This window comes from Lathamus discolor, chromosome 6 (genome assembly GCF_037157495.1).
Source record: "Lathamus discolor isolate bLatDis1 chromosome 6, bLatDis1.hap1, whole genome shotgun sequence".
In the NCBI taxonomy this organism is placed as follows: Eukaryota; Metazoa; Chordata; class Aves; order Psittaciformes; family Psittacidae; genus Lathamus; species Lathamus discolor.
Genome location: NC_088889.1, coordinates 5126479 through 5144189, shown reverse-complemented (window position 1 = coordinate 5144189; position 17711 = coordinate 5126479). Strand labels below are relative to the sequence as shown.

The 17711-nt window shown below is 44.2% G+C and overlaps 1 protein-coding gene and 1 long non-coding RNA gene across 2 annotated transcripts; one reads left to right on the top strand and one right to left on the bottom strand.

The window, feature by feature from the left end:
- Window positions 1-6147: 6147 nt before the first annotated feature.
- On the bottom strand, window positions 6148-10562 carry LOC136017229 (uncharacterized). Its single transcript, XR_010613864.1, has 3 exons — window positions 10424-10562; window positions 7486-7728; window positions 6148-6969 (listed from the first exon to the last, which is right to left on the bottom strand). It is a non-coding gene; the product is annotated as an uncharacterized LOC136017229 (long non-coding RNA).
- Window positions 10563-13747: 3185 nt separating this feature from the next.
- Window positions 13748-17572, top strand: FADD (Fas associated via death domain). The gene is made up of 2 exons (XM_065685339.1): window positions 13748-14251; window positions 14742-17572. The coding sequence occupies exons 1-2, from the start codon at window positions 13951-13953 to the stop codon at window positions 15098-15100; spliced, it is 660 nt and encodes a 219-aa protein (XP_065541411.1). The 5' UTR covers window positions 13748-13950; the 3' UTR covers window positions 15101-17572.
- The last annotated feature ends 139 nt before the right edge of the window (window positions 17573-17711 follow it).

Sequence of the window (17711 nt, the reverse complement as noted above, 5' to 3'; positions counted from 1 at the left end):
GAACCCTTTTAAAATGAATCACCATTAGTCCTTAGCATTAAGACAGAAGGAATGGGAATAAAGAGCTGATGGTGTTACAAGTTTAGGAGACATTGTCTGAAATTCGCGTTCAAAGTCAGTCGGGGATTGTTAAAGTTGGGATATTTTTGGAAATGAATCTTTAGGAACTCAATAGCCTGACGTGCACGTTTGAGAATGGCTCGGACCGCAGTGCAAGCCTCCTCATTTCACGCAAAACGATTAATCATAATCTCTTCTTTCTGCTCAATCTCTTCACACCAAAGCCTGTGGAGATAAGTTACAAACTCATTTGATAACTGTTATCATTCTACATCTGACTTCCATTCCTGCACATGCCCACTAATTCATGAACACTGGCATCACTGGAGATCTCTGCACAGTTTCCAGCAGGTTTTCCAGAGGAAAAGTAATTTACTTGTGAAATCACCAAAATAGTCTCATTTCCTCAGAGGGAAAAAAGATGATAATTACTATTTCTGTCCCACACCTGCCCTGTGTTTTGGTGGAGAACAGACTTGAGACAGAGCCACAGGCAGGGGCAAAAACAGGCTGTTATCATGAGCATGACAGAAGAGAAGGCTGCATGGAGACCTCAGAGCAGCCTGCCAGTATCTGAAGGGGGCCTATAGGGATGCTGGAGAGGGACTGTTCCTTAGGGACTGTAGTGATAGGACAAGGGGTAATGGGTTAAAACTTAAACAGGGGAAGTTTAGATTGGATATAAGGAGGAAATTCTTTCCTGTTAGGGTGCTGAGGCACTGGAACGGGTTGCCCAGGGAGGTTGTGAGTGCTCCATCCCTGGTGGTGCTCAAGGCCAGGTTGGGCAGAACCTTGGGTGGGATGGTTTAGCGTGAGGTGTCCCTGCCCATGGCAGGGGGGTTGGAACTGGATGATCTTAAGGTCCTTTCCAACCCAAACCATTCTATGATTCTATGACAGAAGGTAAGGACACAACGAAAATTCCACACTGGAACAGCGGTTTAACCCTCAGGTACCAAACCTGGAAGTCACCTTATTATCCACTGCATGCTTGCTTCAGTACCCAGCGGGTAATAAAGTGCCTGAAATTGAGTCCCTTTGTCGGTTTATGCAGGAGGAGAAATTGATCCTGAACCCTTCTAATGCTCTGCTTCTCACTGCATCCAATCCAGTCGCTAAGAGAGCCCAGCATTACAAATGGATACAGCAATTATCCCACATCCACCTTAAGAATTTCTGTGTTTCTCAGAAAAAGATCTCTATTCACCACTGGGGAATCCAGTAAATGCGTACAAATGTTCAGAGATGTGCAGCCTCTCACTGGCACACATTAAAGATATCGTGTGTGGTTATAAGCATCTAAAGGCTGCCTTCAACCATGTGCAATATCCCCCAGATTCCTTCTAGTGTAACGTCACTTTCTTGTAAAATTCCTCTTCTGGGAAGGCTGTAATTTCATTTTATTTTATTTTATTTTATTTTATTTTATTTTATTTTATTTTATTTTATTTTATTTATTTTATTTTATTTTATTTTATTTTATTTTATTTTATATTATTTATTTTATTTTTTATTTTATTTCATTTTATTTATCTTATTTTATTTTATTTATTTTATTATTTCATTTTATTTCATTTTATTTACGTTTTAATTATTTTATTTTATTAGTGATTTCCCACAGGAGCATCAGCCCCTGCAATAGGTGCGTGGCAAAGCAGCGCAGGCCCCGCAGCTCAGACCCCGCGGCCCAGGCCCCGCACTCCGTCACGCCAGCAGGCGGCGCTCTGCCCCCGCAGATGCATGCCGGCGGCGGCCCCAGGCGCCCGCCCTGAGGTGAGGGGCCGGGCTGCGGTGGAGCGGTGCCCGCTCCCGGTAACAGCCTGGAGAGGGGCTCTTACAAGCTCACAACGGGCTCTCTGCCCGTCCTCCTGCGCGTCAAGCCCTGCGCTTGGGATGCGCTCTCACACCGGTCCGTGTATCCCTCATCGGAGCCGTGCCTGTTGGCTCATCCTCTGGCCTGCTGCGCAGCCCCTGCTCTTCTCAGCACAGCCTGCCCTGCGATGGTGAGTGCGGCCTCAGGGTCACAGCACTTACAGAATGGTTTGGGTTGGAAAGGACCTCAGGATCATCCAGTTCCAACCCCTGCCATGGGCAGGGACACCTCACACTAAACCATCTCACCCAAGGCTTCATCCAACCTGGCCTTGAACACTGCCAGGGATGGAGCACTCACAGCCTCCCTGGGCAACCCATTCCAGTGCCTCACCACCCTCACAGTAAAGAATTTCCTCCTTATATCCAATCTAAACTTCCCCTGTTTAAGTTTGAACCCGTTACCCCTTGTCCTGTCACTACAGTCCCTGACGAAGAGTCCCTCCCCAGCATCCCTATAGGCCCCCTTCAGATACTGGAAGGCTGCTCTGAGGTCCCCACGCAGCCTTCTCTTCTCCAGGCTGAACAGCCCCAACTTCCTCAGCCTGTCTTCATACGGGAGGTGCTCCGGTCCCTGATCATCCTCGTGGCCTCCTCTGGACTTGTTCCAACAGTTCCATGTCCTTTTTGTGTTGAGGACACCAGAACTGCGGTTCTGGCACCAGCAGTGAGACTTTGATGGTATTTGTAACAGTCACGAGAATCAGCACAGCACATAATAGAATAAGCAATCTAGAAACTCCTTTATCCAAGTGAAGGCCAGCTAGCACCTGGTATTGCTGGGTGTTTCTCTCATTTGTAGTTATAGGACACTCACTTCCTTGTTATACCCGCTGCGGTGAAAGGGTGAAGATTCTGTGACCCTCAATATTGTATATGGATGAGCTTCTGTTGCTTTGGGGCTTTTTGCAGCTATCAGGCTTCTGTGTGCACCCTGATGCATCAAAGAGAAGTCAAATGATGAATCCTCAGAGGCTGCAATTTTGAGGTGTCAGATAAAGGGGTTTAAGGAGAGAAGATGGAGCAGGTAGCACAAAATTCATTTGTATTCTGCGGAGAAACAGCTCAAGAACAGTTTCAGGTGAAGGAATCCTGCCTCTCAAGTTGGGACTATATGAAATAAAGTCAATCTGTTGATCCCTTCTGAAGCACCTCACTAAATCTGGTCTGACTCTTCAAACAGCACTCTTCAAATAGCTTCTGATACAAGAGAGACTCATCCCCCAGTGTCAGTCTGCACCTACCCCTTTCCTTCTGCAAAGAACTCATAAATATCGGACTGGTTTTACTGACACCAGTAAATGCTTGTGGGCAGGCAAAGAGGATCCCAGATACTGCCAATAGGAGGCCATTAAGATTGATGTTATAATTCCACAGCTGCTGTCATCTGGGAGGACCTCTCAGGTTTTACAGTCTAAAGGCAATCTCGAGTCTGGTGATGTTCAGGTGGGTGACTGGGGCTGAGGAAGAAAAAGGAGGGAAGAACAGGAGTTTCCTTCCTATATACCATGGGAAGGGCTGAGCAGCACTCAGCAGGGCAGCTCCCATGCAATCAGGTGGGATGGTGATGGAGAAAAGCAAGGTGAGAGGGAGAAGATGAAGAGGTATTTTTCTGCTTCCTACTCTGTACCAGCTGGCAGAGCTTGCTAGTTGTGTGGGTGAAAAGAAGAATACGCTCTACTGCAGGAAAGATTTTAGGAGCAGGCACAATTCTTTTCATACCAAAATGCTCTGACTGCTTTCTTGTGAGTCCTGAGAGGCAAATCTCTCTCTAACATGAATCAATGGATTTTCACAAAGCTGAATAAGCTCCATTCTCTTTTATAAGAGGATTTTTTTCCAGCAGCTAGGCAAAAAAAACCCCACAACCAACCAACCAAAACAAAATATTCATATGATAGCCCTGAAATCAAGCAGGCACCTGGTAAATCATTCCCAAGTAGCTCTCTCCAACAGCTCCTTACCCAGAAGACACTCCAGGTACACAGCTCCCACATGCGACAGAAATCCTCTCATGGTAGACAATGGGATAGCAGAGCAGCACATACACAATGACAGCATGAGGGCTGTGCTATGGGACATCTGGCTGGGGAGCATCACAGCTGCTGTGCAACTGCAAATTCCCTCAGGCATTTTAGGGTGAATCAGGCTCTGGAGTGAGGTATCCAGTGCATCCTGGCCACGTTCTTTCCTCCTAGACACAGAACCTTGTAGCGTTTGTTACTTGCCCAGTTTCCTGATGCTTACTCTCAAAGCCTCCACAGAACTTCCCTTTGTTAGTCCATTTCTAGCATTGCCCTCTCATGTTGGATTTCCTACTGTTACACAGATTAGCAGAAGGAAGGTGGAGCAGAAGGTGAGAAAACAGGCTGCTGGCTCCCATTTATTTGTGAAAGAGGAAGCCTAAGCTCAGCTGGAAAGCAATGATTCCTGTACAGGGATAGCAGTTGAACACTGATGCTTCAGAAACCTCAGATTAGTTTTAGTTCTGTACTGAGAACAGGAATCCTGTGGTGCAGGCAGAGACTCTGGAGATGGTGGACCACCCAGAACTGGCACACATTTACAATGAAGAAATTTTGACCAGTGCTAAATAAAGCTGGATTCTGTTCTCAGTTACAGCATTATTAAGCTCTTTCCATGTCAAATGCCACATGGATGGGTCAATTTGCAGATTGCCATGGACATCCTAACGTTCATGTAGGCACCTTGAGACAAGCTGTCATAAATAGCTAAGCTGCCCTGGGAGCACCGCCAAAATGCATTGTAGTGATAGCTGCAGAGATGCCTGCTAAAAGCAAACAGCACATCAGCAGCCCTCAGAGTTACTGTGCAAACGGAGTGTGAAATCCTGGCCCACTGCTCCACACTGTAACATTTTGTCTTCCTGATAATGATTAAGAGAAGTTTTGCTTGATTTGATGGTGGGTGGAAAGAAGGGTGTGAAAAATGACAAAACCTCCTTTGGAGGTTTCACTGTACCTTCAGGAAATGCCAAGGGAGGGTTGTGTGATCTGCACACAGAGGAATTAACTGGCTTTGTTTGTTCTAAAACCTGGTGCTGAATTTAGAAGCCCAGGGATGCATGACTGGAATTACCTTAAAATAAAATGTCCCAAGCAGTTGTTAAATATATAAAAGACAATCTGAAGCTTCCTGTGGCTGAAAGGAATGAAGGGGGAAAGATCCTACTGCAGCCCTTGGGAAGAAATGCTATGTTAACAACCCACAAGATTGAAACTTATCTGGGGTTCTGTGTTAATTTACTGGAAATCATTCTTTCTGTGTTTTCATTCTTATTATTAATGGCAACATTCAGAGCACCTTCCATCTCAGAGTGGTCCAAATAATTAAGCCTCCTAGTCACAGAACGATTACCACTGCAATGCCTTAGAAGGTGAGTAAGTATCACCCCATTTTACCACTCACATGGAAAGGGATGTGATGATTTGTCTCGGCTTGCATCAGTGGCAGACTTTATTCAAACAGTGTATCCAAACACTTTGTGTTTGCCTTGTTCTGTCTGTTCAGTGTATTCATTTCATATATGAACTGCAAATCAGAAAAGATATTTGCACTTAGTAGATATAAACCTTTATAATAATTAACACTTGTGCTTTGTGGTTAGTATAAAAAATAACCAAGTTCCATTGAACTTCTACTAACTGCCATGCCCAGGCCTTGGGGATGATTAAGCTGCTACAGAGCACATTCAAATCCCAGCAAGGTCACATATTTCAGCTTCCTGAGTTCCTGATCCTAAAACAAAAGCTGCAGTTTTATCCTATGTGTTGTGTGCAGTATCAGCAGGCTAAGTTCTGGACACAAAATTGAAGAGTGGGTGTCTGGCAGGTGTATGTGACATTTAAAGAGGTATTTTCTATATTAGAAATTAATTTAATCCTGAATTTTATTTAAAATTATATTTACTAAAATAATTTCACAAGGTCCCATTTGATGATCTTTAGGTCATTTCCAACCCTAACTATTCTATGATTCTATTAATGTTGTTTCACTCCCCCATCCCTCAATTGAATACAGTATGAAGAAAGCTGCTGAAGGATCAGGATTTCCTAAATGCTCTGGATGTAAGTGGGGAATGTGAAGACATGTATCACTCTCGGTATTTGTACTAGATGATTTTACGTGCGTTTCATTATTGGTACTTCTGTAAGCACTGTTCAATTAGAAAGTAAATCAGATGTGAATTGCAAATGGTGTCTTCAAATACATCCCAGCAATGTTTATTCAGGAGCTATTCAGCATCACACTTCGCATAAGACTAAGCATTGCTTATTGACAACTTAAAATGAAAATTTATTACACTGTACAGTACTTTCATAACCCAGTGTCAGGTAAAGCCAAAATGTATTGATTCAGATGGGTTGTGTGAGCAGTGAAGGGCTGTGCATGCTGTTGTGCTAGTTTCCACAAGGTAAAAGACTCAGAAAATCAAGGGCATGACACGGTCACATGAACTTCGTTACACAAGCTTGAAGGTTTTGAGGTCACAGCTTTCATCTTGCTTAGTGCCACCTGTGTGAGAAAATCCATGCCAAAATGGGAAATGGATCCATCTGGATGCTCATGAGAAAAAGAATCAAAACACAAAACATTTAGCAGAGTGCTTGTGCTCAACAAACTCAAAAGCATAACAAAGTCAGCTTTCCAACACAAGAGTGAAATGCAGGTGCTTAAGGAACCCTCCTTAGAGCAGAAGAAAAGGTTATTCCCAATTTTTACTTCTAAATGAAAAGAGTGTCTGTCTTCTCCAGCTGAAATATACAGATGGAGGCTAGGGAAAAGTTGCAAATAGGGAAGGGAGGAAGTAAAGGCTTTGGACTGATGGTCTCAGATCCAAGTTAGCTGGCAGATCAGCCACAGAAGTTGCTTTTCTGGAGAGAGAATCACTTCCTGAGGCGAGGCTATCATCAGGCAGCCTTTGCTCATGTTCTTCTACTGATGTGCCACTTCATCCTCCTGAGCAGTGCAGTACTGTTGGCCTTATGTTCAGATGGAAGCTGGAAGGCTTTGGTCCTGTGGAAGGAAACGAAAACAGAGTAAGAAAGAGAAGTCCTTTGGCGTCAGTGAGTGCTTGGTGACTATGCCTCTCCCACTGCTGTACTGAATTTAAAAGGACCTACAAAAAATCTGAGGAAGGACTTTACAAGGGCATGTAACCAATAGGACAAGGGGAAATGGCTTTAAACTGACAGTGGGGAGATTTAGATCATATATAAGGAAGTTCTTCCTTGTGAGTGTGCTGAGGTACTGGTACAAGGTGCCCAAACAAGCTATGGCTGCCCCATCCCTGGCAGTGCTCAAGACCAGGTTGGACATGGTTTGGAGCATCCTGCTCTAGTGGAAGGCATCCCTGCCTGTGACAGGGGGCTGGAGCTGGATGAGCTTTAAGGTCCTTTCGAACCCAAACCAGTCTGGGATTCTGTGATTCTATGAATTTCAAATAATACCATGATCTTTGGCAATCAAAAAGAAATGATTCTTCTAGGGACACATTTTTAACATTGATCAGAACAATTTATAAGCTCTCACACAGCTTCCAACATTGCAGTTGGGTCCCAGTTGGTACAAAGCCTTTGCATCTGTAGTAGGTAAGTCTCTCAAGCCCCAAAGGTGATGTGCAAGCTTATCTTAAACTGATGCTTTAAACTGAGACGGCAGCATTGCATCACTGCGGCACGGTGCTCACAAGCACGGAATTCCCATCTGTCCTGCTAGGAGCATGTAATCAGCTGAGCAGCTCACATTTCTTAATGAATTAATCTTCAAATACATCTGCAGGTAAAGAAGGTAGGTAATTGCAAGTAATTAACCATCAAGTAGGAAAGTAATAAATCTTAGCAGGCTGCACTACTCCACGCTTCCTGCACGACCTCTCAGGTGAGCAAGAGACAGGGTGCATAACAAAATGGCTCTGAAGTCTGCTGGGTTCCGGGCCACACTCCTAGAGCTATTGAGGTATTTTACTCCACTCAGGAACCATTAGGAGTTGGAGGGACTTAGGAATAGGGAAGGAACAGTGAAAGTCCTGAGAGTAAATTAATGTGAATTTCAGCTACATCTTCTTCCTGGCTTCAAAGACAGAAAGAAGTAAAAGTGAGAGTCAGCTCTGAAATTCTACTAAACCTCTGCACTTTTGTCTTTTTGAACTTTACTTCTGAAGCCAAATTTCTCTGCCTCTTTACAATGCTTGTCTTTCAGCTCTGACCAGAGAGCTGTAGAGCTAAGCTGGTAATCATCTCAGGGTCTCCTTGTGGATAAGAACTGACAGTTAATCACTTCCAGGTTCAGGTACTTGGCAAAGATGTAATACAGGCTACTTCTGCTTTGAAAAGCCTCACTCCAGAACTGGTGAATATCAGCAAACCCATATGCTTGTATGTAGATTTGAGAGACAAGAGAGGGTGAGCCTGGGTCTGATCTGTGGTCACACGTCATTTAATGTCAGTTGTATCTCTAAACAAGAGCTTCTCAATAAAAAGGAAAATGTAGTATGTGATTTTTTTGAGGGCAGACAGACAAAGCTGTGGTGTGTGCAACTTCGTTACTTCTATTGTATATGTTGTATTATTGTCATATTGTATATATTGTATTATATTAATCCATTCTTCTCTCACTAAGTCAAGCTCCTCCTTAAGACTTTTCATCTCTGGGAACAAATGCAATAGGTGTCCATTATGTTTATGTATGAAAATGAACTCCACATTGTGGCTTAAGACTTGTATCTGCTTCTGTCTACAAAACTGTGGACTAGCTCAAATTAAAGTGTCTCTTCAGAGAGCAGAAAACAATACTTCCCTCCCCAAGAATCAAGAGAGGGCAATGACAAAACCAGACATGCTTTCTTATTTATTATATCTAAAACCCCTATGAGTAACTAACCTACTCATACCCTCCGTCACTTACTGGTTGCATAAAACTATTCATGTTCTAAAAGGAAATGAGCGCTCTGGATAATAACTGTGCTGTGTTTGAGCAGACAAGGCACTCCCTCTCTGGGATCTGGAAAAACCCTTACACCTTCCAGCTTCAGTGACGGTGAGGTAATAACCCAGCCAGAATATATTGTATTGGCACATTCCTGAGGGGAAGAACAAAAACCCACTGATCTTTCCTCTAATGAGTAATTCTACTGCCAAGCACTCACATCTAAGGTAATACTTGTTTTAAGGAAATGTACTCCCCCTTTCTGAGCTTGCATTATCTCCAGTCACTGTAGTGAGCTGAGTTTAACCCAGAAATCAAACAAGTGTTGCCAGACTCATTCATTTATATTTATTAAAGTGAAATTTTAGTAACTATGGGAGACTTTTAGAGGCCAAGATATATTCTGGTCTGAGAAGAGGCCATTCTGCAGGCTGGATGTAGAGGCATGGCTGGGGCAAGGTTATATTTTTCACCTCTCTTTGGTGACAACCATGTCCAAAGCACAGTCTGTTAATGCAGAAGAGATTAGAGCTGGAATATTCACAGACACAACAAAATAATCACTGCCACTCTGTGTAGCAATACTGTGTAGCAGGCCACTGAGTGCTGCTGTGCTCAGTAAGGAAAGGGAAGGAGGATGAAGTCCTGTGGAATAGAACTATTTGCATGCTTGTAAGAAATACTTCCAAATGATGTAAACTAGTGCAAAAAGGATCCATTTCCTGCGAAATAATTAAAGTTATCTTAACCTTTTTTGATAGCTGTTCTGAACGTTGTATTTTCCAGTGCAAAGAAGGAGGCTGCAGAAACCCACTTCCATTTATTTTGTATCCCAGAAAATAAATCTTAACATGGGAAGTATGTACCTTTTCATGTGTTTACTGGGCTTGGGAACTAGCAATACAGCAACTCAGGAAAACAAAGAACAAATTTATACACTCTTCAGAAACTGGTTAGTATTAGCTTTCAAGCCTGGCAATCAGAACTGCTGGATTATTTCCCTGGATGAATAGCACCTTCCAGTTCTATCTTAACTTCAGCTGCTTCACTCTCAGCCAGTCAGAGAGCCCACTACTGCACGATGGATGCTCACTATAGGTTTGAGAGCCAATGGGCTGAAGCAAGTGTTGGACTCACAAATTACTTAAGTCACGTGGCTCTTCCTCACCCTGAAGAGATATCTTGCCTTCAGACCCACACTGGTATCTCTGTATGGTACAGCAGAAGACAAGTGTGAGGACATCAGTACAAGTTAGCAAGAGATTTGGCATTTCTGTATCATATTGTGCACAGGTTTATCTTCAGGAGGAAACTGCTCAGAATAGCTGCCTCACATGAGGAGGTGAACTTGGAAACTAAGGTGAACTTAGAAACTTATATACTTGTTAATGAGCACTAACAGCAAATCAGACTGCATCAGAGGGATTAGAACCATCAGACATCTCCAAAGCTCCGCAGCAGAGCAAAGAAGGGCCAGCCAGAAATGTGGGCTCCCTCAGCTGGAAACCACAAAGCATCTTCCAGAGTTTCCATGCAAACTTACCTTGGTCACCCGTGGTTCATACCTGTGTACAGCTGCATACATTGCACCAAAACGTTGACTTCTCAGGGCTCATGGTTAATATACAGCTTTTTAAAGCAGCTGTTTCATAAGCCATGAACCCTCCCAAGCAACCTGCCACCCACGCCATGTTTATTCATGCAACGTGACAGTGCACAGGCCCTGCCAAGGGCAGCCACGGGCTTCACCATTTCATGTCCTCAGTCTCAAAACGGGTGTTTGTGGCCGAATGTCCTGGTCACATCACCAAAAGCTCCGCAGAAATGAATCCGTATTTGCCCTCTTTACCCTGCTCCTCCACCATGAAGTCAAAGAGCTCAGTCTGAAACACTCCCAGGCTTCGAGCTCCCTCTGCAGTATTTTGTAAGGAATCATCTCACCTCAAGAAACCTCCGAATTCTTTGGTTAGGAGCTGGATCATTCATAGCACTTCAGTTTCTGGGAAACCGCCACTGAAATCTGAGCTGCTCTAATAAATCATTTCTATTAAGTTTTATTCCGATGTGGAGAAGTTAGGATCTGTTGACCTTGGCAAATACCTTCTTTCCTAAAGCCCCATGAACTACTTTCAAAGAAAATAACTGGAGGAAAGCACATAGCTCGGGTACCTTCATCTGTGAATGGGTCAAAGTAGCATTAACGGGTCAGATTCACACATAATAAACAGGGCTACTAAATCACTAGGCCGGGCATTATGATTGAGTTTAAAAGCATTTAAGCAATGACTTATATCTTAATAAAATGATCTGTATATTTTACTTCTATTTTTGTTACTAATTTAGACACCTTTAGAATTACACTGGTGTGGAATTGCTTTCATACCTCCTTGTACCTTAGTGCTGAATCTGGCCGCTATGTTCATACGAACCTACTAAAATCTTAGTTGATGTTGCTTTCAACTGCATCTCAAGGGATAGAGAATAAAGCTATAAATGGCACTGATTAGACTTCCTTCACGTAGATTTGTCTCTGAGTTGGGTGGCTGCCATCACCAGGCACAACTATGCACCATGTGATTTGGCTCCTCCTGTTTTGTAGAGTCACCTTCCCTGGCAAAATGTAAATGAGATTTTATTCAACTGGATTTTATACTTCTTAGATCATTACTAAGGCTTACGTCTGCTTTATAAATTAAGCCCCACACTGCAAATTCTCCTTGGCATCACACTAACCTTGTAATTAATGTTCTTTCCCTCAGCTTAAAGTATATTCAGAGCTGCAGAGAGAAAATACATCTCTTAAATCAGGCACATCCCAACCCAGCACAAATTCTTAGTGTTAATTACTTTCACTATTTATTTTACCATGAGACCCTACAATAGGTTAATTTCCTCACCTGGAGCATTGTGTGCAGTTCTGGTGTCCTCAACATAAAAAGGACATGGAACTGTTGGAACAAGTCCAGAGGAGGCCATGAGTATGATCAGGGACTGGAGCACCTCCCGTATGAAGACAGGCTGAGGAAGTTGGGTCTGTTCAGCCTGGAGAAGAGAAGGCTGCGTGGAGACCTCAGAGCAGCCTTCCAGTATCTGAAGGGGGCCTATAAGGATGCTGGGGAGGGACTCTTCATTAGGGACTGTAGTGACAGGACAAGGGGTAATGGGTTAAAACTGAAACAGAGGAAGTTCAGATTGGATCTAAGGAAGAAGTTCTTTACTGTGAGGGTGTTGAGGCACTGGAATGGGTTGCCCAAGGAAGCTGTGAATGCTTCATCCCTGGCGGTGTTCAAGGCCAGGTTGGACAGAGCCTTGGGTGACATGGTTTAGTGTGAGATGTCCCTGCCCATGGCAGGGGGGTTGGAACTGGATGATCTTAAGGTCCTTTCCAACCCAAATCATTCTATGATTCTATGATTCCAATTGGCAGCATTTAGGGACTAAAAAAGATCTCTCTTCTAAACATGTTTAATGTTTTACCTGAGAGACTGAAAGTAGTATGTGTGTTGGCTGCTTTTCAAGGTTGGCATTAGGTACACCCTGTTGCCTTTCCTGGATGAGCAACAACAAGGAGGTGGGGAAAGGAGGCTGCTGGAAGCCCCAAATTTATTGTGAATTTTAGGATCATCCGGTTAAAAATCAAACAAAATATTGCTAATGCTATATTATAGCAAAGGAAATGATTTTAAGGGAATGCACACTTGGAGGAGACGTTGCAGCCCAATGTGCATATATCCTGGGAGGAACATATGGGAAACAAATCTTGTATTCTATGACATATATATGAATATATATATGAAATACACTTTTTCTTACTTCATGCCCACTGCTGAGGATGCACAGATGGGCTCCATGAGTGTAGCCAGCTCCATATATTGGCTTCCTTGGTCTTGTGCCTATGGGAGTTAAGGAAGTGTTTTGGGAGCAGGAGTTGTTCCTCACTTGGAACGTGAGACTGGAGAAGGAGATGTGGAAGATAACACTTACACTTGTGTGCCTGACACTGCAATCTGTTTATGACAAGGCCCACAGGTGCATTTGTGTGTGGCAGTAATAAGAAGTTAAAGGATGCACTGGAAACAATTGGCACTGGGGTAGCTTGGGGAATCAATGGGCCAGTGGTCACCAGGAAGAGAGAGATCTCTGCTCTACCTACATCGTGGCACAAAAACCATCGTGGTTTGTCTGAGCTTTGGGGACGTACAAAACAACAGCACAAACCTGAACTTTCCCATTTATGAGTTCACCTTTCACCTTGCATAAAAATTGCCTTTGGGATACAGGCACTTCAGATTTGCCCTGTTTCCTCCCTTTTAAAGGTCAGGAGTTACTGTATGTCACAACCAATCTTCGTAAGGCACAAAGACCAGGCTGCAGCCCTGTGTTTTCCGGGAAAGGTGGAGGCCTCGGGGGCAGCCGAGGCTGCTGAGGGAGGGCAGATGCAGCTCTCCTGGGGAGACTCCATCGGGATTGTGTCTCTTTGGGAGCAGAGCTCTGCTTTGCTTCAGTGAGCAAGTCCTTTCATCCTTATACTGTTCTCCTTTTGTAAAAGTAACCTTTGGAGGTGTAGGTATTCACAAGAATCCAACAGTCCTTCATTAATCGGGGAACCTACAGTTCCCCCAACGTAAGGTTTGGGCAGGTTGAGGTGGGAGGACCCGACCCTGCTCCTCCTGCGGCAGGAGACCGCCCGAGCTCCGCCCTGACACACGGTTCTGTACCCGCCACCACAAACCAAGCCCGTTCGCCTCCGAAGCCTTTTTACGCACTGCGCTGTCCCTAAACCCAGCCTCACCCTCAGTGAGGGCAGAGTCCAACCTTACCTCAGGCCCGAGCCGCGGCCGCCATTTTATGGCGTGCCGGGAACCCGCCGCCGCCGTTACGTCACTTCCGAGAAGAGCAGGCGCGGGCTGAGGGTCGCGTCGATGTTCCGCCATCGCTGCGCTGCCGGCTGCGGGCCGCGTCGGGTCCGAGCTCTGCCCGTTCGGGACCGGCGTCCCCGCAATCCGCCGTGCGGTAACAAGAACGCGTTTCCTTCCCGGAGGGTGCGGGCCGGGGTGGTGCCTCGGTGCTATGGATCCGTTTTTGATCCTGCTGCACTCCTTCTCCTCGAGGCTGTCGGAGACTGAGCTCTCTTCCCTCAAGTTCCTCCTGAGGGGGAAGATCGGGAAAAGGAAGCTTGAGGCTGCCCAGGGCGGCGGGGAGCTCTTCAGCATCCTCCTCGAGCAGCAGCTGATCGCGAGCGACCAGGCGTCGTTGCTTGAAGGCTTGTTTAAGACTATTAACAGAGATGACTTGGTCGCAGAACTGAAGCAGTTCGTGGAGCAAGGAGAAGTTAGTGCTTCTGATAATCAACCAGATGCGCATGAAAAACGTAGGTGGATTTATTTGTTTTTAACCCCATCCCCCCTCCCGGCAACCCCGTTATAGCTGTGTGCGGCCTGTAGCTGTGGGGGTGTTCGGGGACAACACAGAACGCGGCTGCCCTCCGCCGCTGTAGCTGAGCCCGCTGCTGAGGGTGCTTCCCCTGGTACATGGGAGCCTTTTGGACCCTGGAAATGTACCTTGAGGGCAGCAGATGCTGCAAACGGCTTTCTGGGGTGGAAATTTCTTCCCTTTTTTAATCAAATGATCACTTGCAATAAGTGATGCGTGCATCATACAACAGTACGTTGCAATTCGTGCTGTGTACCTGGGATTCAGAGTATATCCAGTGGGTTTCCAGAACTTGGCGTGGCTTTCAGTAGGTGTGAGACAGCAAGAGTAGTAGTGTTTTGCTAACAAAAAACACCCTCAACAAACTTTTACACATGGTATTTTATTTCTCAGTAAATCTATCACTACACACATTTCTGCTATTCCAGGTCTTCAGAACGCAGCTTTTGAAGTCATATGTGAAAATGTTGGGAGAGAATGGAAGATGCTAGTGCGAAAACTGGGCCTTTCTGAAGTGAAAATGGAGAGAATAGTGGCAGAGAATCCATTTAGCTTGCATGAACAGTTGTTTCAGTCCCTGCGAGCGTGGCAGAAATGGAAGGGAAAAGATGCAAAGGTGGCTGACTTACTGAAAGCCCTTCGGGGCTGCCGTATGAATTTGGTGGCAGACATAGTTGAACAGAAGCTCTCACAACTGGATGCTGGAACCAGCTTACATCAACATCAAAACAATCCTACATCCCCCAGAGAGGATGAGAGAAGTACCAAGTGCGTTCCACTCTTCTGAGCCAAACTCAGTATTGGTGGTTCAGTTACTTTTTCTGCTATTAATTTACATGCCTTAATATGTTGATGTGTGGTCAGATGAAGATTAATATAAAACCAAATAACTTCGAGGTAATCCTTTGTAGTTTTATGCTTCCTTTAAGAGATTTGAACTTTCACGAGACCTGAACTCTGTGTGTTGTAGAAACTCTCACACTTTTCCTTCTACCACTCACCTGAAAACAAGATCTGATTTACTGATGGTAATTGTCAGATGCAGCTGCTCTGAAAATGCATTCATGGGACACTTCTGAGGCAGCTGTAGTTAAAATTTCATGGGAGGTTGGTTTTTCTGTGGCCTGTTATAACCGTAGTATGAAAGGGGGAAAGAATAGCTCTGTACTGGGTTTTCTCTTTAAGTAGCATAACTGTCTTCCATAATTTGTCAAATACATTTGCTCTTTGTAAAAGGATACAAAGATGACTGTAACCTCTGGCTCCACAGCTGCAGTATGAGGAGGGTAGGAACTATTGTGGCGGCTTTTTATTGGCAGAAAATGGTTGAAAATCAACTAATTGAAATCAAAATGTCTGCATCAAGTGCCTGCCTTCATCCTGAAGGCAATGTTCTCCTGAAGCCATGAAAGAAACTGTGTGTGCGTCACAGATCTTTACAGCAGCCTCTTTTTACTGCCATCAGTGCAAGATTTTTTCCTAGGAATCCTCTCAGAACCTGCATCACAGATGTCTGTATCACATTCATTTCTGCTGGAAGTTGCAGCTTACCTCATAAGCATCTGCAGTTATCTCTGCTCATAGTAACGAAACTGTACTGTAACAGCCTAGAAAACAAACCGTGTTTAGTGAAGGGGTGTGAAAGCCCCCTGAGAGCAGATGCATAATACGGACTTTTCTCTAGTGGTATCCCTTGACGATCAGCTGCTTTCCACCACAGGTTGTTGTCTTCAGAAGTTACTCCGGATCCAACAGCTCTTCCAAGTCCTCTGCAGTTGTTTAGTTCATTCCTGTGCCTTAACATCTGTTGGAAGTGGTTGTGAACAACTCGCAGAGCAAAGAGGGTGTGAATGAGACCAAATTCAGCTTTAATGTGGAACAGACTTTAAAAATGGCCTTCATGCCTAAGCTAAGCTAAGGCTGGAAAAGTTGTACAAGCTTCAAGACATGCAGGGCTGTAGAGAACTATTCTGTGTGTGAGGGGGGAAAGTCCTCTGAAATCATTATGTTTGAATGAGTAGGATTGATTGTTACTGCAAACATCTTCACAGATACTGGGAGAGGAGAGGCTCCTTTTTTGCTGTGACTTTGAGCTCCTTTCAGTTGTTACACATGGTGCCTTTACTGTGAAGGCCAGGTGTCAGTGTGTAGCATACCACTGCTCTGCATGAATGCTGTGACATTGGTAACTTTCAAGTTCTTGCCTCTGGTTTACACAATGGCACCTGAAAACATGATCACAGTTAATGGAAAGTGCTGTAATGTTAACTTATTAGTTCAGTAAGTTTTTGCCTTAAATGATACTCGCAAGTGTTTTTCTAATCATCATATATTAAATATCAGTGATTGTATCCATGCAAAAAAGCGATGGGTAAATACAGAAGTTCCCATTTGTCTGCCTTTTGGGCAAGTACAGACCTCTAAGTACTTGCTCCAGCAGTTGTGTCAGTTGCCAGCTTCAGACTTCCAGTAGGAGATCCAGTGCTGCACTTCAGCTGAATGACCACCTCAGATGTTCTGGAGGGTTTTATTTAATAGATACAGTCTTTCATTCTATAGCGTTTAAAGAAAAATATTGCTTCAGCCTTTTTTGCTTTATGCTTCTAAGCAATCTGTGAGCAGAGTGGAGTAGAAGTGAAGTTAGCAAGATGAGTTATGTTTGTGGTGAGACAGCTGTGCAACAGTTCTGAGTTCAGTCTGAGCACTAACGTTTTTCTTATCCACTTGTACTAAGTCTTTTGGTTCTCAGAAGATAGATTTATCTGGAATATGAACAGGAGTATCCTGCCTGCTGCATGTAACGAAGGTATCTTAAGAATCAGTAGGAATAACTTGTAGCCAAGTGCTTGTCAGCTGCAAGAAATACTCTGTCTCATAAGATAAAATCCCTCATTTCTTTAAGGATTTGTACACTGTGGATGTTCTGCTGTGTAGGAAAGCCATGATCTAGACTGCATCAATCCATGCAGTACCTCAGGGCCAATTAAAACTCTTTTTATTAGAGATTAAAAACTTAATTATGTGGGGAAAAGATCAAATGGAATGAATGGAACAAAAACTTTTCATGGGGGGGGGGGGGGGGGTAAAGCAAAAGGGCTCAATTTGTAAGGAGATGTGTTGTGATCCAGGGACTGAGCTTTTATTTTCCAATGAAGCTTTTTGGACTCAAAATTTATTTTTACAACTTGGAATTCCGAGTTTTCTATTGTCTCACTTTGTGCACATTTCATTAAAAATACTTCCTTAAAACCAAAATAAATTGGACTGGTTTATTATATTATGGGGTTGCTGTCTGTTACGAGATCCCTAATTGGGAGAAGGCGAAGGACACTTTGAAAGCAAGGAGTGGTGCTAAATGGGTTATGTTACCAATGTTCCTGGAACATAGGGGGGAAAAA